The following is a 23,147-nucleotide window of genomic DNA, read 5'->3' on the forward strand; positions in this document are numbered from 1 at the left end:
GTCACCTATAGGCAGAAGGACAAGGAAAGAATGAAGGAAAGAAAGACAGAAGAGAAAGGAAGGAATGAAGCATGGAGAGGAAAGGGCAGACACCTGAGAGCAGCACTACATTGAGTGAGTGGATGGTGAGTGCCCCACCTACCACAAATATATATATACAGTAACCCCTCCAATATCCGGATCAATAGAGCCATCGGTAGGTTCGGTTATTGGTTTCGTCCGGATATTGGGCCCCAGCTTATGGACTTGTACTTATGGACCCTAACTCAGAGAAACACCTATACAACTCCCTCTGGACATGCATAGCACCTATTTAACACCCAAATCACACCAATAAGGCACATAAATGACTGAAATAAATGCAAAAGAAACATAAAATGAGGGTTTAGAAGTACAGTGCTCGTCAGAAGTATGGGGCGCCCTGCGTCCCTCCTGAGAAACAAACCTTTCAACATTGAAAAAACATATAAATAATGCATTTTATTTACCTTTAGTGCTTCGTAGGGTAGCCTTTACGTTTCTTCACGGACCTGAGACATCTTGGAAATGAAAGGACGAGGCTCCTGAGGTGCTGGAGGGGTATTTTGTCCCAGGAGTCACGAATGGCGGCTTCCAGCTTAGGCAGAGAGCTCATGTCCTTCCCTTGGAGACTCTTCTTTACGACGTACCAAAGGTTTTCAATCGGGTTGAGGTCTGGGCTATTTCCTGGCCAGTCTGTCATGAATGATACCTCGCAGTCACGAAGTCAATTGGTGACCGATTTGGCCTTGTGAGCAGGTGCACTGTCCTGCTGAAACACTCGTGCACCTGTTAGCTCGAAGGAGTCTGGTAAATGATCACACAGAAGCTCCAGGTAAACATCCTGATTCACTCTGAGGTTCTTGGGAAGTACAACAAGCTTCCCCAAACCCTTCCCTGAGAAACAACCCCATACCATGAGTGAATCAGGATGTTTAACTGTGCTTTCTACATACCGTGGGTCAAGTGGGTCACTACCTTTGCATGCTCCTCTGTTACAGGTAACACTAATGTTGCCTCATCAGACCACAACACTGACAACCATTGCTCCTCACCTCAATTTAGATATTTATTAGCAAAGGCAAGCCTACGAATTCTCTGGCTGCTAGAGAGAAGAGGCTTTTTCACAGGCCTGTGACTTGTGTAACCAAGCTCATGCACCCTACGAGACACTGTTCTCACTGACACCTCACCAAACACTTCCAGGTTGCTCTCCTTAATTTTCCTTGCACTCACACAAGGATTAAACTCCACTGCACGTTTTAAAACATTAACAGACCTTGGGAAGTTTTCCTAGGCCTACCAGACCTCGGTTTCTTTGTGGGAACTTCGCCACCATTTTCCTCCCAAAACCGCACACACCAACGACGCATTGTCGATCGTGCCACACCAACCAATTCACTAATTTCCTTTGTGTGGTGGCCTGCCTCCTTTAGAGCAATGATCTGGGATATGATTTCACTCGATAGTTCACGGGTAGGTGCCATAACAAAGTTTTGAAGGCCAAAACACTGCGGGACACTCGGTAAAAAATGGCGCAATTTGAGAGGGACACTCGGCGGAGTTCCTCTCTCTCAGGCAGCCCGTGGGCGACTGAGGCGGGAACCAACCAGCGCGTCAGAAGGCCTCAGGCTACCGTGACGTCATGCTCGGAGCTCAAACTTATGGCTCAATTCTTACCCCCAAAAATGGGTGATTCTTTTTGGGCCATAAGTATTGCGCGCCCGGCGGACAACGCTGAATACTTCTGACGAGCACTGTATGTTCATACATTAATAAACATTCTGGTACTTATGGACCCTAACCTAGCCTAACTCTGAAAAACACATTCCTACTGCACATGCATGAGGTAAGTATAGTATGGAAAAAAGTACAGTATGAAACATTCTGGTAAGTATAATATGGAAAAAAGTACAATATGAAACATTCTGGCTACTTACAGCAAGTCCCTGGCCACCTCGATGAATAACCGCCTCCTCTCGGACTCTGACAGTAAGAACGATTTCCTGAAGCACTTGCAGTACACTCTTCCTGAAGTCTTGCACTGAACTTAGTAACACACAGAAGTCCGTTCTCTTCACCGTGTTCACTTTAGTCCAAATAATGTTCCAGTTAACTTTAGTGTTGCACATTAACTTTTCCCAATCTTTTCAAAATTTCTAAAGCCAAAACAAAGAAGGTTAGTTACGTTAAATTTTGTTTCCACTGAGTCTTTTCTCTCATTTCGAAAACCTTAACACAACACACCGTTTTTTTCACTGCACAACACTCAAAATTCCCGTGTGGTCTAGTGGAGAAGTTCTTGCTGTTTATTCACTGTCAGAGTCCGAGAGTATCACTGGCAGGCGACCAAGGGGTGCATCGGTGGGTCGTGGTGATGGCGTACCGACTACAGAAGACTCTGAAGAAAGCCGCAAACTCACATCGAGCGGTGACTCCACTGTAGCTGATGTGCTGGGCTGTGGCTCGGAGCATGAGGGCCTGTCTTGGGGAGGCAACGGAGTGGAACCAGGGCTTGGCACAGCGGGGGTCACGGGCCTGAAAAAACTGTCAATCGTTGACTGACGCAAGGACCGACGATTCTGGCGATTGATGATGCGCTGCCGGAAAGCACGCACTTCTTCCACGAGTCCCAAGGGCCCCATCTCCCTGTCGCAGTCCGGGTGTTCCAGGTAGTCTAGGACGAACTCTAGATGTTCCCGGAGTGCGCTCAGCTTGGGGATGGCTGGAGTAGTGTCCTGCTGAGAGGAGTCTGCATCATCATCGCCTTCGTCGTCGGAATCTTCAAGTTCGGGACTGACACCAGCAACCGAAGATGCGATCTCGGTATCAGACATCGTCTGATACCCAGGATCGCCCTCGTCGTCGTCCAACCACTCACGAACATCGTCCACATCAACATCGTCGCCGTGCGTACGTAGCCGTGCATGGAAGTCATCCACGTTAAACCCTAGAAAATCGTACTCCACATCTGTTCCGAGAAGCAGACGAGACCAACCATTTTCAAGAGTTTTCACAGGGACTTCCTTCCATGCACTAGCCCAGTTGTACAGCGCAGACTTGATGTTGTAGCGGCGAAGGTTTTCCAAAGTCCACTTGCCTCGAGTGTCACGTCCTTCCCTGCACTCGTCCTCAAGAACAACCATCACCTAGTCCAGGAACTTCCGATGGTACAGGCGCTTTGTTGCCACGATCACTCCTTGGTCCATGGATTGAATGAGAGCAGTCGTATTAGGTGGCAGAAACATGCACCTAATACGGCCATTCTCAGCAACCAAGTCCTTGTCGCACAGGTGGGCAGGTGCATTGTCGAGGAGAAGGAGAGCCTTTACCTGGTCGCGAGGAATTCCCAGTGTCTTCGTCTGGTACTGGATGACCTCCTTGACGAAGTGACGGTGAAACCAGTCTTTGAAAATCACAGCTGTGAACCATGCTTTCAAAGAATGGTACCATACGACAGGAAGGACATCCATCACCCCACAAAGGCACCGAGGCTGCTTTGCACGGCCAACAATAACGGGCTTAAGCTGGTGCATGCCGTTAGCACTGGCACAACACAAAGCAGATATCAGTTCCTTAGAAAGCTTGCGGCCAGGTACACGCTTCTCCGTCTCATCGGCTAGAGTGTTCGTTGGCACCGAGCGATAGAATAGGCCAGTTTCGTCTGCGTTATAGACTTGACCGAGAGTGAGGCCCTCCCTGTCGATCAAGCCTTTCACCTTGTGCCGAAACTCGTCAACTCCATCCTCGTTAGCGTCCAATGCTTCGCCATGTTCTTTACGGTTAGTAAGGCCATGTCGCAACTTGAACGAGAAGAGCCAACCCTCGGATGCCTTGAAGTCTAGGGCGTCGTGAAGCCTTGCAAACTTCTCAGCAGCAGCCTTCAGCTCCGTTCCATTTACCATCACACCAGCTGCACGTTGCTGTCAGTACCAAATCAACGTGGATCGGTCGATTTCTGCAAACTTGGGGGTAAACATAACCTTCCTTTCCACGTTGCGTTTGCTTCTCGACGAGAAGTCAGCCGTGTACTGCATGAGTTTGTCTCGGGAACACTTGATATCGAACAAAGTCGACCGGGCCAGGTTAAACTCGCGGAGAATGCGTGAAGAAGACCAACCCGCATCAACTTTCTCCAATATCTCCCGTTTCTTCTCCAGAGTCAACACCACTCTCTTCCTTTTCTCAGGAGGCGGGGCCATCATCACACACACTAAGAGGAGGGCAGAGAGCAGCAGGAGGCCTTGCAGCAAGTACGACACCACCACAAAAGCGAGCATGTGGGCAGCCATTGCGAAGAGCGTAGGTCCAGTCGCTGTGAGAGACAGGCGGGAAGTGGGGAGGATGCAGCGGCGCTCTATCGGACGTTGGAGGAATGACGAACCAAAACAATGCTCTCACGCGGCGCGCCGGCAAGTTCAAATTACGGACGGCAAAAAATCGTTTTTTTTTTTTTTTTTTTTTTTTTTTTTATTTTTTTTTTTTTTATCCCAGGACGATAAGGTTCGGTTAGTGGGGATGTTCGGTTATTGGGCATCCGGATATTAGAGTGATTATTGTATATATATATATATATATATATATATATATATATATACACACACACACACACACACACACAGTAGACCCTAGTTATCCACAGGGGTTAGGTTCCAGAGACCCCCGCGGAAGGCAAATTTCGCGGATACTCAAGTCATCATCACAAAATGCCATATTATTTCCACATAAGCTAAGCACATCCCTGAAAAAATAAAAACATACTTTAAAATATTGCAAATACATATTAACACTCACGAAAAGACTGTGTCTTCTCTTCATAACATTCGTACAGTGATGACGATTGCTGTATGACGATGATGATTGCTGTATAGATGACAATAATTGCTGTATAGATGACGATGATGATTGTAGTGCAGTTCCTACAGTGCCAATGTGGTGAGGCGACGAGATGTGTGGCAGCACTGTAGGTAAGCTGTGAGTCTAATCTGACTCTTCTGACAGGACGCCAGATAACACCTTACGCTCTCTCTTTGGCTTAGAAGGATTGCTTTTATCTTTTACTTGTTTCTTGCGAGCCATTTTTCACTTACACAATGAAGTACAATAGAGTTGTAAACACGAGAAGGGTGACGATGACGTAGGTAACGAACTGATTGTTGTTTACAATAACACTGGCAGAGTGGTGGGAATGCCCGTGGGTGCGGGTGTGCTAACTGTTTCTACAAAACAAGTGCAAGTTGCGTGCCAATTTCAAGTTAAGTTACAGGATATAGAACAGTACAGTATTAAAATGATTTTGATCTGCGGAAACTTAAATTTGCGGATGCAAATTTCGCGGATGAGAAGGGTCTACTATATATATATATATATATATATATATATATATATATATATATATATATATATATATATATATATATATATATATATATATATATATATATATATATATATATATATATATATATATATATATATATATATATATATATATATATATATAATATATATATATATATATATATATATATATAATATATATATATATATATATATATATATATATATATAGAATAAATATATATATATATATATATATATATATATATATATATATAATAAGCATGAGAGGGCAAAGGAAGGAGTATGTATAGTTGTGAGTAAAAGATGGAAGAAGAGCATAAGACAGTATGGATCACTTGGGTCAAGGATTGTGTGGGTAAAGTTGAAATTTGGAATACAAATGTGGGCGATTGTGTGTGTGGATGCGCCAACGCAAGATCATGCTAGCAGAGTGAGAGAAGAGTTCTGGACAAATGTGGAAGTGTGCATGGAAGAGTTTGGAAGGAATGAGAGAGTGTTTTTGATCGGTGATATGAAAGGTAAAGTAGGGAATGTGAAGGTGGATGGAATAGTTGGTGAGTGGGGTGTGCCTGCTGAGATAGATGAGAATGGCAGTGCGTTAGTGGACATTTGTGCTGGGAGGGGGTTGGTGATAGCCAATACCCTCTTCAGGCATAAAATGATCCACAGGTATACATGGCGAGTGATGAGAAGGGTGGTTGGTGAACTGAATGAAAGGAAGGCAATGATTGCTTATGTGTGTGTGGATGAAAGGATGCGAAGATGTGTAATGGATGCAAGAGCTTATAGAGGTTGGGGAAGTGGACTTTCTGAACACTACTTGGTGGTAGCCAGAATTAGGATCCAAGTAAGATGGAGAAATAGAAGAAGGGAAAGACAAGAGGAAGGAGTAGTTGCAAGGAGACTGGAAAGGTTACAAAAGGATGAGAAAAAGGCAGAGTATAAGAGAGAAGTGGAGGAACGATTGGGTAAATATGAACTGGAGCAGATGGGGGATGTGGAAGCTGTGTGCAGTATATTTACAGAAGAAATATGTGCAGCATGTGATGTGGTGTGTGGGAGGAAGAGCAGACGGAGAGAGGGTGCAAGGAACAGCGTGGTGGACTGAAGAGATGAGACAGGCTGTGGCACAAAAGAAGAAAGCATACAGTGAATGGATGAGAAACAGGGGCGTTGAAGAAGTTGAGAGGCGGAAGAGAGATATGTAAAAAGAAAGAGAGAGGTGAAAAGATTAGTAAGAGAGAGTAAGAAGAGAGTGGATGAGGAATTTGGAAGGAATTTGAGTGTAAAGTGGAGGGACTGTAAGAAAATGTTCTGGAAAGAGGTGAAGAGAGTAAGACAGGGTGGAAGTGAGGTTAACAGGGGATTGAAAGATAAAAATGGTAGATTACTAGTGGAGAAGGGAGAAAAAGTGAGCAGATGGAGAGAACACTTTAAGGAATTGTTGAACATAGAGGATGAAAGGAATACGAGTATAAGTGGCTGGGGAATGGCTGGGAGAAGGAGGGAGGTGAGAAGACAGGAAGAAATCAGTAGGATAGAAGTTGTGGAAGCAATGAAGAAAGTTAAATTGGGGAAAGCCCCAGGAATTGATGGAGTGTGTGGGGAAATGCTGAAGCATGGGGGAGAGATACTGTAGTAGTACAGTAGAATGGATGTGGATGATGTGCAGATTGGCCTGGGAGGAAGGTAGAGTCCCAGAGGATTGGAATTCAGGTATAATTATTCCCTTGTACAAAAGAAAAAGGGAAAAAGAAGTGTGTGGTAATCATAGGGGCATTTGTCTTCTTAGTATAATAGGAAACGTGTATGGTAGGATACTTATTGACAGAGTTAGAGAAAGAACAGAGGAATTAGTTGGAGAAGAACAGGGAGGCTTTAGAAAGGGAAGAGGTTGTGTAGATTAGATATTCATTCTTAGATCTTTTGTAGAAAAGTTTCTAGAGAAGGGAAAGAAATTGTATGCGGCTTTCATGGATTTGGAGAATGCATATGACAGGGTGGATAGACAAGAATTGTGGAAAGTATTAAGAATATATGGAGTAGATGGGAAGTTGTTGAATGCTGTGAAGAGTATGTATGATGATGCTAAGGCTGCAGTGCGTGTGGATGGTGAACTAAGTGAATTTTGGGTTGAAACAGGGATGTGTCATGTCTCCATGGTTGTTCAATCTGTACATGGATGGGGTAATAAAAGAGGTACAAGGTAGGGTAGTGGATGTTGGAGTGACCCTGGTGAAAGAGGATAGTGTTTGGAAACTCGGTGTACTGTTGTTTGCAGATGATACTGTGTTGTTGAGTGAAGACGAAGGGAAGCTGCAAGGCTTGGTGGATGAGTTTGGGAGTGTGTGTAAGAAACAGAATCTAAAGGTGAATGTAGGGAAGAGTAAAGTGATCGTCCTTGAGAGAGGTGAAGTCAGTGAATGTACAGCGAGGTTGGATGGTGAGGAATTGGAAAATGTGAGTATGTTTAAGTACTTGGGTAGTGTGATGAGTAAGGATGGAGGTTTGGAGGGTGAAGTGCTTGAAAGGGTACAGCAGGGAAGAAAGGTTGCTGGTTCTTTGAAAGCAATGATAAGAAACAGGGAAGTGAGCATGGAAGTGAAAAAGTTACTACACGACAGTATTGTGATAGCAACTCTAACATATGGAAGTGAAGCTTGGACGTTGTTGGAAGGACACAAGGCAAGAGTGAGAGCAGTGGAAATGAGTTATTTAAGAGGAGCCTGTGGAGTCACATGGAGAGACAGGCTGACGAATGAGGATATAAAGGAGCGTTGTGGTGTGGATGTGGATGTGATAGGAAGCATTATGAGGAACACACTGAGATGGTTTGGCCATGTGGAGAGGATGGAGGGTGAAAGACTGATGAAGAGAGTGTATGTGAGTGAGGTGGAAGGGGGAAGAGGGAGGGGGAGGCCGAGGATGAGATGGAGGGATGGGGTGGAGAGGCATATGAGAGAGGGGTGTGTGAGTTGGGAGCAGGGCAGTGAAATGGCGGGGGACAGGGCAACGTGGAGGCAATTTGTTTGTGGCCACCCCAAACGGGATTGAGGCGTCTGGCAATAGATAGATAGATATAAATACTGTATCTATACACACACACACACACGAACAGCCGGAGAGAGAGGACGTCCCAGGCATCGCTCCTGACCTTGAGCAGTTTCAGGAATTTTGTCTGTCCTGTCTCCTAGAGTCTTTCTTTAAATTTAAAATAATGAAAGTTGGTAGACTACCAAAAATGTAAAGATTTGTTGGCAATAGTATACATGAATGTTTGTGGCTTATTGGTAACAGCTGTTTAGGTACTTGACCGGTACGTTAAAGATGGCCGAAAATGTAAACAATGAGGGAATGGAATTTCAAGGATTTGATGCCAATACTAATGTCATGGACCTGGTGAAAACATTAATTATGAGGATTAGTGAACTCGAAAAAAAAGTAGAGAATCTAGTGATAAAGGATGTGTCAGGAAATACGGAAACCACCATACAGAGTCTAATCCAGTCCAACGAAACAGCCAATGAAGAGATTAAGAATTTGAAGCGGGAAAATGTTGAACTGAGGAGGAAACTTGAAGAGAGTACTAATAAAACGGAGAAGGTGAGTAATGTACTAGAAGAACACAAGGCAAAGTGGGCACACGTAGAGGAAGAACAGAAAGAAGTGGTCAGCTTAAGAGAGATCATCCAGGAAGAAAGGGAAATGAACAAGAAAGAAATGGAAGAAAATGTAGTGAAAATACTGAAGAAAAAAGAGAAAATAGTGAGAGAAACTGTAGAAAGGAACAGATGTGTGATAGTATTTGGAAACAGGGAAGAGGAAGAAAAGGTTAGGTTCGCAAGACTCGAGAGAGACACGAACATGGTGAGAGGAATATTAGGCAAGATTGACCCCGAAGGAAACAAGTGGGTAAAAGAAATTGAAGAAGTAAGGAGGATAGGGCCTTATAAGAAAGGGGAAACAAGACCAATGAGAGTCAAGTTTCCATCAGAAAGTGTAATAAATGAGATACTTAAAGTGACCTGGAAATTAAGCAAAGAGGCGGGGATGGAAAATATTATAATAAGAAAAGATCTGAATGAAGAAGAAAGAGAAGCTTTAAAATCATTAAAGGAAGAAGTAAAGGAAAAAAATGATAAGAGGACAGAGGAAGAACGTAATACTTTTTTTTGGAGAGTATTGGATATGAAAGTAAGGAAATGGTATTTAAGGAAATAGAAGTGAAGGAAACTAGGGGGGATGGTTGTGAAAGATCAGAAGTTGAGGAAGTGGTACGGACAGAGAGTAGGAGAGAAGAGGGTATTAATAATGTCAAAAATAATTTGAAGGTGATATATACTAATGTTGATGGTTTCATATCGACAAGGATCGAAATTAATGATTTCTTGAGAGAACATGAACCTGATGTCATGTGCTTTGTAGAGACCAAATTAAGAGAAGATATTGATGTTCATTTGGGAGATGGTAAATACAAACTGTGGAGAAAAGACAGAAAAGAAAATAAGGGAGGAGGAGTGATGATAGCAGTGAAGAACAACATAAATGTAGATACTGTGGAAATGGGAGAAGGCAGGGCTGAAGTGATGTATATGAAATTAGAAACTGGAGAGAATGTTAAGAGAGATATGGCGGTAGTGTATGTTCCCCCAAAGACGAGAGCATGGAAGGATGACGAATACCATGAGATGTTGTCAGATATGGCTAGCTACTTGCAAAAAATAATTGAGAAAAGCAATAATATAATTTTGGTGGGTGACTTTAATTGTAAAGAGGTGAACTGGGAGGAATGGTACTCGGGAGGCGGCGAGGATTCGTGGGGTACTATGTTATTAAATATACAGTAATCCCTCTAATATCCGAACACCCAATATCCGAACATCCCCACTAACCGGACATAATCCTCCTGGGATCCAATATTCCCAAAATGGGCCAAAAACCGCAAAAAATTCGAAAAAAATCTGACTTTTTTCCCTCCCATAATTTGAAATTCCTGCCTGGCGCCAAACAGCTGTTACACCATGGTCCCTTCACCCCTTCCTTCCTCCCCCTCCCCCCTCCCCTGTCAGGGTTGCCATTTGGTATTTTTCATTACCAAGTGTGGGCCAATTTGGTAATGAAAAATTCGTTTGGTAATGAATTAGAATAATGCATTACCAAATGGATTTTTCACATGTATGAGGATACACAGGATGGAGATGGTGGATTGTTTGCTCTCTCTGATTAATCTGCTACCCTACATAGTGTGAAAATAATCAACATGGTGTTAGTTATAAGGAGAGTGATTACATGTATTTCCACTTGTATATATAATTAGTGAAGAATATATGCTAGCTTTACGAATTTGGTAATGAAAAGTTATATTTGACAATGAAAGTTGAGGAGATTGGTAATGTGGCTGTTGCGATCTGGCAACTCTGTTACCCCACCAACATCAACAGTCGCAGCTTAACTCCGATGGAGAGCAGATACTTATAACAGTGCAAGTCACAGGTGCTTGTTTTTTGTGAATAAACAGTGAATAAACTGCAATACCTTACCACTAGAACACACAGGAATTTACAGTGTTGTGCAGTGTTAAGAAATTAGAATTTAGAGTGCAGAGGATTAACTGTGGACTGCAAACTGGCGGTTCAAACCAGTCCAAGACCAAGGGACTTGTAAGTACCCAGAATGTTTAATATTGTATAAACTCACCTCTAAAACCTCATTTTATGGTTCTTTTGCATTTATTTCAGTCTTTTATGTCCCTTATTGGTGTGATTTGGGTCTTAAATAGGTGCAATGCATGTCCAGAGGGAGTTGTATAGGTGTTTTTCAGAGTTAGGGTCCATAAGTACTAGTCCATAAGCTGGGGCCCAATATCCGGACAGGACCACTATCCGGACCTACCTATGGCTCTATTGATCCGGATATTGGAGGGGTTACTGTAATAATGAATAATGTGATGACGCAGTGGGTCAAAGAAGAGACACGGTTTCGAGGTGAGGACACACCAGCAAGGTTAGATTTACTGTTCACCAAAGAACTTGATGTAATAGAATCATTGGAATATCTCTGTCCTTTGGGAAAAAGTGATCACGTGGTCATTGAGTTCCAGATGTTAATAGGAAATGTCGAGCCAAGAGACGAGCTTCATAGACAGGGAAGATACAACTTTGGCAAAGCAAATTTTACAGGATTGAGAAACTTTTTTGAAAATGCGGATTGGAGAAAATTCAGAGAAACAAGAGAGATACAGAGGAAGTGGGATATCTTTCTAGACCTCTATAATTTGGGAGTGGAAAAATTTGTACCAAGAGTAAGAGGGAAAGAAAACAGGAAAAAGGAGTGGTTTAATAGAAGGTGTATGATAGCCAAAAAAGAGAGAGATAAGGCGTGGAACAATTGGAGAAAGAGAGGTAACGACAGAACAAAGGAAGAATATAAAAGAACAAGAAACGAATACACAAGAATACGTAGGGAAGAAGAAAGGAATTTTGAAAAAGGTATACTGTAATTGACAAATGCAAGGATGAACCCAAACTGTTTTATAGATTTGTTAATGGCAGACTGAAACAAAAGGAAGGAATCACCAAGCTGAAAGTAGATGGAGAGGTCTTTAATGATGCGGCAATGCAAGCAGAAATAATGAACAAACGTTTCCAGTCAGTTTTCACTAAAGAAAAGGAGCTTGTGGAAGGGGAGGGAGTGATTAGAAATGTTCCGGTGATGAAAGATATAAAAGTGGAGGTGCAGGAAGTGTATAAATTACTGGAAACTCAAGATGTAAGGAAAGCCCCAGGACCTGATGGAATTTCTAATTGGGTACTGAAGGAATGCAGAGAACAACTGGCGGATAAAATTCACAGCTTAATTGTATGCTCACTGGAAGAGGGGAAAGTGCCAAAAGAATGGAAGAGGGCAAATGTGGTACCAATTTACAAGGGAGGAAACAGGGAAGAACCCCTGAATTATAGACCAGTGTCTCGAACCAGCATGGTCGCAAAATTGTGTGAGAGAATCCTGAAAGACAGATGGATAAAATACCTGGAAGAGATGAATATTTTGGCTGAATGTCAGTTTGGATTCAGAAGTGGAAGGTCATGTGTTTCAAACTTGTTGAGCTTTTACTCAAGAGCGATTGATGTGGTACAGGAGAGAGATGGTTGGGTGGATTGTGTGTACTTAGACTTAGAGAAGGCCTTTGACAAGGTACCTCATAAGAGACTAATGTGGAAACTAGAATATATAGGAGGACTAAAGGGGAAACTTCTGGAATGGATGAGAGACTTTTTGAGAGACAGACAAATGAGGACAGTAATAAAGGAAAAGATGTCTGGATGGAGGGAAGTAACAAGTGGAGTCCCTCAAGGCTCAGTGTTGGCGCCAGTAATGTTCCTGATTTATGTAAATGATATGGTAGATGGAGTGAACAGTTATGCGAGTCTGTTTGCTGATGATGTAAAGATCTTGAGGAAGATAGAGGTTGAGGAGGATTGTAAAATACTGCAGGAGGATTTGGATAGGATACACAATTGGAGCCGGACGTGGGAAATGAAATCTAATGTAAAGAAATGTAAAATATTGGAAATGGGTAAAAGTACCAGGAGACCATCACTGAATTATTTTTTGGGTAATGAATTAATCACAAAAAGGAGAGAAGAGAAAGATTTGGGAGTGCTGGTCCAAGATAGTTTGTCACCAGAAAAGCACATTAACAAGATAGTTGGAGAGACTTATAAGCTCTTGACTAACATAAGAGTAGCATTTCATTATATGGATGAGGAAATGACGAAAAAATTGATAGTGGCCATGATCCGCCCCAGGTTAGAATATGCAGCGGTAGTGTGGTCCCCACACAAAAAGAAAGATATAAACAAGATTGAGAGAATACAAAGAACAGCAACCAAGATGGTCCCCAGTCTGACAGACCTGTCATACAGAGAGAGGCTGGAAAAACTGGATTTGCCTTCGTTAGAGGAAAGGAGAAAGAGGGGAGACATGATTGCGGTGTTCAGGACCATGGTGGGAGTAGATAAAATTGACAAAGAAGATCTGTTTGTATGGGATAAGAGAGCAACAAGAGGACATGGAATGAAATTGAAAAAGTCAAGCTGCTTGAAGGATATCAAGAAATATAGCTTTCCTTACAGAAGTATAGACTTATGGAATAGCCTGGACAAAGAGATCGTCCAGTCTAAAAACTTAAACGAGTTTAAAGTTAAATTCGACTTATTGAGAAACAGCGACGGAAACCCACGAGCATAGTACATTCCGTGTATATCACAATTAGGTATATTCTTAAATATTTGGAACGACTTAGACAAAGAGGTGGTGCATGAGAAAAACATTCATGTGTTTAAAGGTAGACTTGATAAATGTGGATATGGAGACAGGACAACACGAGCATTGCTCAATTCCTGTATACTACAAATAGGTAAATACAAATAGGTAAATACACACACACACACACACACACACACACACACACACACACACACACACACAAGGTATACCCCGGTTTTATAATGCAATTGGTTAAGTAAAAACCATCGTTTGGCAGGGTATCGTATATCGGGGTAGTTTTAACATGTAATGGAATACATTTTTCAGCCTTGGGTTTCACCCCCAACCAAGTCCAAAACCCACCCAAATGAGCCCCAAAACAAGTATAAAGCCAGTCTGAACGGCCTGATAGCTGTAAAAGAAGATAACATAATGCCTGTAAATAACTCATTAAACCAGCAAATAAATATGAAAATCGTCAAATATGAGTCTGGAAAAATAAACTTAGTATACTGTACTCCAAAATGACAATGTTCACCCCACCTGTGGCTAAAACACATTAATATAAGTCTAATAACTGTTTATAAGTCAACCTAAGTCTAAAATATCACCAGCATTGGTAAAAAAAAATCAAAACCCATTGGTAAACCAGGGTTTGGCCACTGTTAGCCTGGGTATGGTGGTATTCCTACCCCCCATCGTTAAGCTGGGGTATCATATATCCCCACAGTACGCGAGTTCCGAGTACGCGATCCCCCTTGTACGTGAGGACCTATTTTTTTTTTTTTTTTAGTGTATTTTTTTTATTAGCACACGAATTGAACTCTTTGTAAGTGAGACAGGGAGCGAAAAGTGGCCCAAATCTGAGGTTACCCAGTGTATGCGACATTGCCCCCCCAAGAAACGATAACAGGTAAAGGTCTGCCTATCTATCTATCTATTGCCGGACGCCATAATCCCGTAAGGGGTGGCCGTTTGACTTTGAGTTATTGGTTTTAAAGAGGGGGGCACTAACCCTCCACCAATCCACTTGTTGACACGTAGGAAGCACGTATGGGTTGGTTATATGGTTACCACTCAGCGTTGTAAATGGTTTCTTGGCTTACAGGAAACCATTTGACTTGTCACTTAATGTAAAGCCACCTGTAAAGGAAAGAAGAGCAATAAGAAGTGGCAGGAAAGATGGGAGATATAGGAAGAGAGGAGGGCAGGCACAGAAAAAGAATGATAAAGGCTAAGGAAGAAGTAGGCTGCACTACATCAAGTGAGTGGATGATGGTTGCCACCACCTACCACCAATGATTTACCTAGTAAAGCCATAATCTTGTAGGTTTACTTTATCTTAGGTAATATATCTTAGATAGTTTCCCTGTATAGTACTATACTTAGGTCTGAAAGGCATCTCAAGGGTTGCCCATGAAAGGGGGTGCCGCCCATATGTAATTTTTCCCGTAAGTTTATGTATTCACAGTATGCGAATTCCTAGTACACGACGTCCTCTGCCACCCACATAGGTGCGTACTAGGGGGATGTACTGTGTATACTGTATATACAGTATACTGTATATATATATATATGTATATAGTGTCGCATCTAGGGGTATCATATATCGGGGTATACCAATATATATATATATATATATATATATATATATATATGTATATGTATACTATATACACAAATAAAGATTCTGGCGGTTCATCATGGGGGAGTAGCTGTATATGAAAATTAAGATAGAGGCTTGGGCAGTTTGACTGGATAATTCAGTCTACTTCTTCACGAATCAAAAGAAGAAATATTTTTGTATTGCAGTGTTGGTATGCTGTGCTTGAATTTTTATAGTGATGACCTCCTATAACTAATGCATTTCATTCCCACCTGACTTCTCAGATGCTTATTCTCAGTTCTGTTTACAGCTGTGTAAAAGATAATCTTCCTCTGTTACATGAATTTCACTATCCTAAAGCACTACACTTTTCACACAGGAAGCATGAAACTTGCCCATCCCCAGTATCAAGGGAGGTAACATTTCCTTGAACTTCATTTGCTCTTAATCTCTGGAATTGAGCTAGGTACAGCTCCACTCCCAGCACAGTACAAACTATGTCACTGTACAGTACTGAAGGGAATAAATGCATTTTACTTTAGTGCCCTAAGGAACACAACTGATATCACTTATTCAGTCTGTCCTCTCACCATTTTACAGATTGGGAGGACTGCCCCTGGCATACGATAGTCCCAAACTTGTGTCAGTGCATGGCTGGCTCTTCCACACCAACCCATTTAACCATCTTTTAGTCTCCGCACGGTTCTACGTGTTCGCACCAGAAGTGGGCAGTGTTGTGCAGGGTGAGAGCAACAAGCTTTGTTTTGGTGATAGTATGATTAATTTGGTTACACCTGGAGTGCATAGCCATAGGAGACCTCCAAAATAGGGTGCTTTCAGAGCTTTTTCATGCTGTAGAGAGCTGTGCCTCTTAGCAATTATTATGGTTAATAATTGTGTACCATAGACTCTCCATTTATATGGCTAATGTGGGGGTTAAAAACTGTTATGTAAACAGAAGCACAAAAATCATACCATAAACACAATTGTTGCTCCGGTATGTAGGGGGGATGTTGTCCCAGGATTTTCCCCAAATGTCTGTTTACCTTCACCAGACTCATTCATAAAGACACACTGATCATCATTAGGCTTCAGATATACTGCATGAACAAGAATATAATGGTAATAAGTTGTCAAAAAGTGTAAATTTAATTGACAGTTGATTTGGGAGGGGGTCATCAGAGGCCAAGAAGCAAGGGGACTGGGCAATGCCTTTAACCCCCCCTTGAACCTTCAACCCCCCCCCCCTCCTCCCGATGCAGTAGATATGTATTGGTGATGGTTTTCAATGTGGATCAGCAATTTTTCAATGTGAATGTGATTAGAGGTTTATTTTGCTGTGTAAATTGTGTATCATGCATTTTGTGGGGGTATAAATAGTGACTACTATATGAAGTTAAGAGACACACTACTGTCATACATCAGTGGAGCAACGGATGTGCTCTTTACCCTGTAAACTAATATGCACTTCAGTTGAAGACATGGCGCTGGCAGTGACATACCTCAGTAGAGATAGTTTAAAACTGAATTGTTTGTACTTATTATTTTTTTTTCTGTGCATGTTACAGTTACCATAGGTATTGACCTAGGAATGTGCATACTGTACCTACCTTTCAGCATGTCCTATCCCATCTTATACCCATATGACTGGTCTTTGAGTGGAAAAGTTACAAGAGGATGGAAAAAAGGCTGAATATGAAAGGGAAGTGGAGGAGCAATTGGGTAAATATGGATTGGAGCATATGGGGGACGTGGAATATGTGTGCAAGATGTTCACAGAAGAAATCTGTGCAGCATGTGAGGTGGTGTGTGGGGTGAAGAAAAGATGAAAGGGGATTCAGGGAACAGCATGGTGGACTGAAGAGGTGAGACAAGCTGTGACACAAAAGAAGAAAGCATATAGTGAGTGTATGAGAAACGGGCGTGGAAGACGTGGAGAGACGGAAAAGAGAGTTATATGTGGAGAGGAAGGTAGAGATGAGAAGATTAGTAAGAGAGAGTAATAAGAGAGTGGAAGAGGAATTTGGAAGGAATTTGAGTGTAAAATACAGGGAGTGTAAGCAAATGGTCTGGAAAGAGGTAAAGAGAATTAGACAGGGTGGCAGCGGAGTTAGTCAGGGAGTGAAAGATAAAAATGGTAGATTACTAGTGGAGAAGGGAGAAAAAGTGAGCAGATGGAGAGAACACTTGAAGGAATTGTTGAACATAGAGAATGAAAGTAATGCAAGTATAAGTGGCTGGGGAATGGCTGGGAGAAGGAGGGATGTGAGAAGAGAGGAAGAAATCAGTAGAATGGAAGTTGTGGAAGCAATGAAGATAGTTAAAATAGGGAAAGCCCCTGGAATTGATGGAGTGTGTGGTGAAATGCTGAAGCATGGGGGAGAGAGAGTAGTAGAATGGATGTAGAAGATGTGCAGACTGGCCTGGGAGGAAGGTAGAGTCCTGGAGGATTAGAAGTCAGGTGTAATTATTCCCTTGTACAAAGGGAAAGGGGAAAAATAAGTTTATGGTGATCATAGGGGTATTTGTCTTCTTAGTGTAATAGGAAAAGTATACGATAGGATACTTACTGACGAGTTAGGAAAATAACAGAGGAATTAGTTGGAGAAGAACAGGGTGGTTTTAGGAAGGGAAGAGGTTGTGTAGATCAGATATTCGTTCTTAGATCTTTAGTGGAAAAGGAAAGAAGTTGTATGCAGCCTTCATGGATTTGGAGAAAGCATATAACAGGGTGGATAGACATGGATTGTGGAAAGTATTAAGAATATATTGAGTAAATGGGAAGTTGTTGAATGCTGTGAAGAGTATGTACAAGGGTGCTAAGGCTGCAGTGCACGTGGATAGTGAACTGAGTGAATCTTTTTACTTGAAGGTTGAATTGAAGCAGGGATGTGTCATGTCTCCATGGTTGTGTTCTGTCTGCACATGGATTGGGTTATAAAAGAGTTACAAGGTAAGGTAGTGGGTGTTGGAGCAGCCCTGGTGAGAGAGGGCAGTGTTTGGAAACTCGGTGTACTGTTGTTTGCAGATAATACTGTGTTGTTAAGTGAAGACGAAGGGGAGCTGCAAGGCTTGGTGGATGAGTTTGGGAGTGTGTGTAAGAAACGGAATCTAACATAGGGTTAAGCTGTGCAGAACCTATGGCGACAGTTACTCATTCATTCATTCATTCATTGCCAGACGCCGTGTATCCCACACGGGGTGGCCAAGGGCTTCGAGTTAATTGTTTTACAGGGAGGGGCACTAATCCTCCACCAACCCCACTTGACACGTAGGGATGCCAACAGCATCTGGTGTTCCCAGGCGGTCACCCATCCAAATACTAACCAGACCGACTGTTACTCTGAATAAAAATATACTGAACAGTGCTATGTCCCGTACGTTGTTCCTGTATTTTTTTTGCCAATTTGCTATACAAATGTGTTTTAATAATTCAAGCACTGAGACTTTTCTTCACTTTGTCCTTGACCCTTTCATTCTATTAACTTTTCTACCAACTAAGATCTTCCCAGGTGATATTTTAGCTTAGGTAGGATATTACTGTATATGGAAGCTCAAAGTGATAACCTACAATTCACTTTTGTTTTCATATTATGTATGGACTTTTATGGTGTATATTTGACTGTTTGACACTGAACTACAGTATTTTATTCTTGATGAGTATTTGTGGAAGAATAACTTATGTGGGGCCTCGTAATTGTAATAGTAACCATGGTTACGAATACAATATGAGAGGAATCGATTACAATTGCAATTACTTTGAAAATATGTCTAAGTAATCGATTACGATTACATGAAAGTCTGTAATCGATTAAGAATATATGGAGTGGAGGGGAAATTGTTGAGTGCTGTGAAGAGTATGTACGAGGGAGCTAGGGCTACGGTGCGAGTGGATGGTGAGCTGAGTGAGTTCTTTGATCTCAATGTGGGACTGAAACAGGGGTGTGTGATGTCTCCATGGCTGTTATATATATATATGGATGGGGTTGTAAAGGAGGTGCAAGGTAGGGCAGTGGATGTGGGGGTGGCCCTAATGAATAAGGGTGAGATTTGGAAGCTTCCAGTGTTGCTGTTTGCTGATGATACAGTATTGTTGAGTGAAGATGAATGGGAGTTGCAAGGTTTGGTGAATGAATTTGGGACAGTGTGTAGGAGGAGGAATCTGAAAGTTAAAGTTATGGTGTTTGAGAGGAATGAAGTCACAGAGTGTGCAGTGAGGTTGGATGGTGAGGATATGGAGATTGTGAGTGCATTCAAGTACTTGGGTAGTGTGATGAGTAAGGATGGAACTTTGGGGGATGAAGTACGTGAAAGGGTACAGCAGGGAAGAAAGGTTGTTGGTACACTGAAAGCAGTGATGAGAAACAGGGAGGTGAGTATGGAAGTTAAGAAGTCACTGCATGATAGTATTGTGATCCCTACCCTGACGTATGGAAGCGAGGCGTGGACCTTGCAAGAGGGGAACAAGTCAAGAGTGAGAGCAGTGGAAATGAGTTACTTGAGAGGAGCATGTGGAGTGACGTGGAGGGACAGGTTGACAAATGAAGAAGTGAAGGAACGTTGTGGGGTAGACGTGGATGTGGTTGAAAAGATTAGGAGAAATACACTGAGGTGGTTTGGACATGTGGAGAGAATGGAGAATGAAAGACTGACTAAGAGGGTGTATGTAGGTGAGGTGGAGGGAGGGAGAGGGAGGGGTAGACCGAGGATGAGGTGGAGGGATGGAGTTGAGAGGTATATGAGGGAGGGGGGGGTGAGTTGGGGGGAGGGTAGTCAAATGGTGGGTGACAGAGTGACTTGGAGGCGTTTTGTCTGCGGCCACCCTTTGTGGGATTAGGGCGTCGGGCTATAGATAGATAGAATAGATAGACTGTAATCGATTACAATCAATTATGATTACAGATTACGATTACCCCATGTCTGGTTGGAGAGACAGAAGTCAAGCATGAGAGCAGTGGAAATGTGTCAAGAGGAGCATGTGGAGTCACATGGAGAGACAGATTGACAAATGACGATGTGAAGGAGCGTTGTGGTGTGGATGTTGATGTGATAGGAAGCATTAGGAAAAACACATTGATGTGGTTTGGCCATGTGGAGAGGATGGAGAATGAGAGACTGATGAGGAGAGTGTATGTGAGTCAGGTGGAGGGGGTGGGAAGGGAGGGGAAGGCCAAGGATGAGGTGGAGGGATGGAGTGGAGAGGTATATGAGTGAGAGGGGTGTGTGAGCTGGGAACAGGGCAGTGTTATGGCATTGGACAGGGCGACATGCAGACGATTTCTTTGTGGCCACCCTGCATGGGGTTAAGGCGTCTGGAAATAGATAGTTGGGTAAAATCATGTCTCCTCTTTTCAATCTCTCCTGTAGTGTTGGTAGACTCAATTTTTCTAGTCTTTCTTTGTAGCATAGATCCATTAAGCATAGTACCCATCTTGGAATGGTCCTTTGTACTTTTTCAGTCTTATCTACTGTATGTGTTTTTAGATATGAATATTCCAGACTACTGATGCATACTCCAGGGTTGGTCTGATGAATGATGTTATTATCTTTCTCAGCATGTCGTCATTTATGTATGTGAATGCTGTTCACACATTAGCAAGCACTGTATACATGTTCCGTACCTACTCACTGATGTGGTCAGCCGGAGATAGTTTGTTATTGATAATCACTCATAGGTCCTTCTCTTTCTATGATATGTGAAGGGTTGAACTTCCTAACTTATAACCCCAGCCTGGTCTTTTTTGACTGTTACCAAACTTAATTACATGCCACTTCTCGACATTGAATTCCATTTGCCATTTATTGCTCTATTTACGAAGTTTATTTAATTCATCCTGTAGCTGTCTGCTGCAAGAGTCTATGTTGATAATTCTCCTTTGCATTTTTGTGTTATCAGCAAACATTTTTAGATAGCTTTCATTTCCAGTGTTACTGTCACATATATACACTAAATACATAGTTGGTGCCAGCAATGAGCCCTGTGGAACCCCGCTAGTGACTTCCCTCCATGGTGCGTAATTATCCCTTAGTACTGTTCTCATTTCCCGTTTTCTGAGAAAATCTTACATCCAACAGTACAGGTTGCCTTGGATTCCTCCTTGATAGTACAGTTTCCATAAAAGTCTTTGGTGCGGTACTCTGTCAAATGCTTTCTTGAAATCTAAATACCCGGTAGATACTGTCTACCCATCCTTCTCTTTTTCTGTAATGTTTCTGCAACTCTGTCATAGTAGCTGAATAGATTAGTCATCATCATTCATTCATTGCCAGACGCCATGTATCCCAGACGGGGTGGCCAGGGGCTTAGAGTTAATTGTTTTACAGGGAGGGGCACTAATTCTCCACCAACCCCACTTGACACGTAGTAATACATGATTTTCCCTTTCTAAAACTGAACTTTCTTTCTGTTATCATATTATGTTCTAGATGGTTTACACAAACGTTTCTTATCAGCTTTTCTAATATCTTACATCACTGGTCAGTGATACTAATCGGTAGTTGAGTGGATTCTGTCTGTTCCCTTTCTTGAAAAGGGGAGCAGTGGTTGCTTTCTTCCAAATATCAGGTAGTTTTCCATGACCTAAGGATTCATTGAATATTAAATACAGTATATTGGTTTACTTAACCCCTAAACTGCGGGCTTGTTTTGCTTTGGTTTGCGGCTCCCACGGGCATGTTCGTGCTCCGACAGACTCTCTAAAAATATTTGCCAAAAATCAGTTATTAGTTCTAGAGTATTAAAATTACATATGCATATGGCACATACTTTCAACTTTCTCCTGGAATGTTTGTTGAGCCTTCGTCGAGTTCCGTAGGACTTGTGGAGACCTCTGAAGTTGGGTAACGAAGTCTCCACTTTACACTTCCCGACAACCCGTAATATGATTACCACAGCCTGATATTATCACTAGAAACACTATTCTATGATTCACAAATAGTTTGGAATCCATACTCAAAAAAAAAAAAAATGTGAAAGCGATGAAAATTACGAGGGCGTATGACCTTCCCACTTGCGATCGTTCGCTGCTGGTGTTCTGTCATTTATTACTCATAAAACCCCTCACACTTTATATTTCTATTACTATATAACACTTATATATATCTACAGTCTTTATCCATAAGTTTCCTTCAGTAATAGTAGTTTATTGTCACTGTAGGCATTCAATTTCTCTTTCAGTAAAATACGTAGCATTCACTTTCTCGTCCTGTATACTAGCGTTGAGAGTGAATGTCACTTTCACCTTCACTTTCATAACTCATAGTATTCATACATGCTAGAGTAAAACTTTCACTTTCATTACTCCTAGTATATATACTCGTATTCTTATAATACTGCTCATTTACATTTCTATTTACATTCTCTATTTTATTTACATTATTTACATTTCTGTTTTATTTACACTGTGTTAGGTACTAGGTCACTTGCAGTAACTTATAAAACTATTTTCCACTGTTCACTTATATTTACATTCATTGCTTTCACTTGCTGTTTACACATTATTTACATTTCCACTTGCACTGTTTTACTCACCAGAAAGATCGTAGTCACTCTTTATCATTTGTCAGCCCTTTACCTCTTTCCACACTAGGTTTAGTAGGGGGTAGAGGTCACAGGGCCCTTTGCATGGGGCTAAAAAGCAGCAGAATTTGACTGGCGCGAATCTGACGTACTTTCACCTTGAAAGACGACAGTAAACTGATACTGGTGGCCTGCGCCTGCCTAGGGGGAGTGCAATACAGGTAAGCCCTTAATTCACGCAAACTTTTTTCACGCGATTTCGGTTATCCACTAATTTTTCGTACAATGATTAAAATAAAATTATATTATTCAAATAAATAATTTTAATATACAAGAGAAATAAATAAAATATAAAAATGCCTACCTGCTGCC

At 41.9% G+C, this 23,147-nt stretch overlaps 1 protein-coding gene across 1 annotated transcript in view; it reads left to right on the top strand.

The window, feature by feature from the left end:
* LOC145402135 (uncharacterized) overlaps positions 1–23,147 on the top strand; it is a 106,258-nt gene that overhangs the window by 43,831 nt on the left and 39,280 nt on the right. The window contains exon 2 of the mRNA XM_080274252.1: positions 15,857–15,999. Coding sequence (XP_080130378.1) covers positions 15,857–15,999 — 143 coding nt within the window. The remainder of the gene's footprint in view (positions 1–15,856; positions 16,000–23,147) is intronic.

Source organism: Coenobita brevimanus, chromosome 57 (genome assembly GCF_032717465.1).
Source record: "Coenobita brevimanus isolate Jiangsu-jjx chromosome 57, ASM3271746v2, whole genome shotgun sequence".
In the NCBI taxonomy this organism is placed as follows: Eukaryota; Metazoa; Arthropoda; class Malacostraca; order Decapoda; family Coenobitidae; genus Coenobita; species Coenobita brevimanus.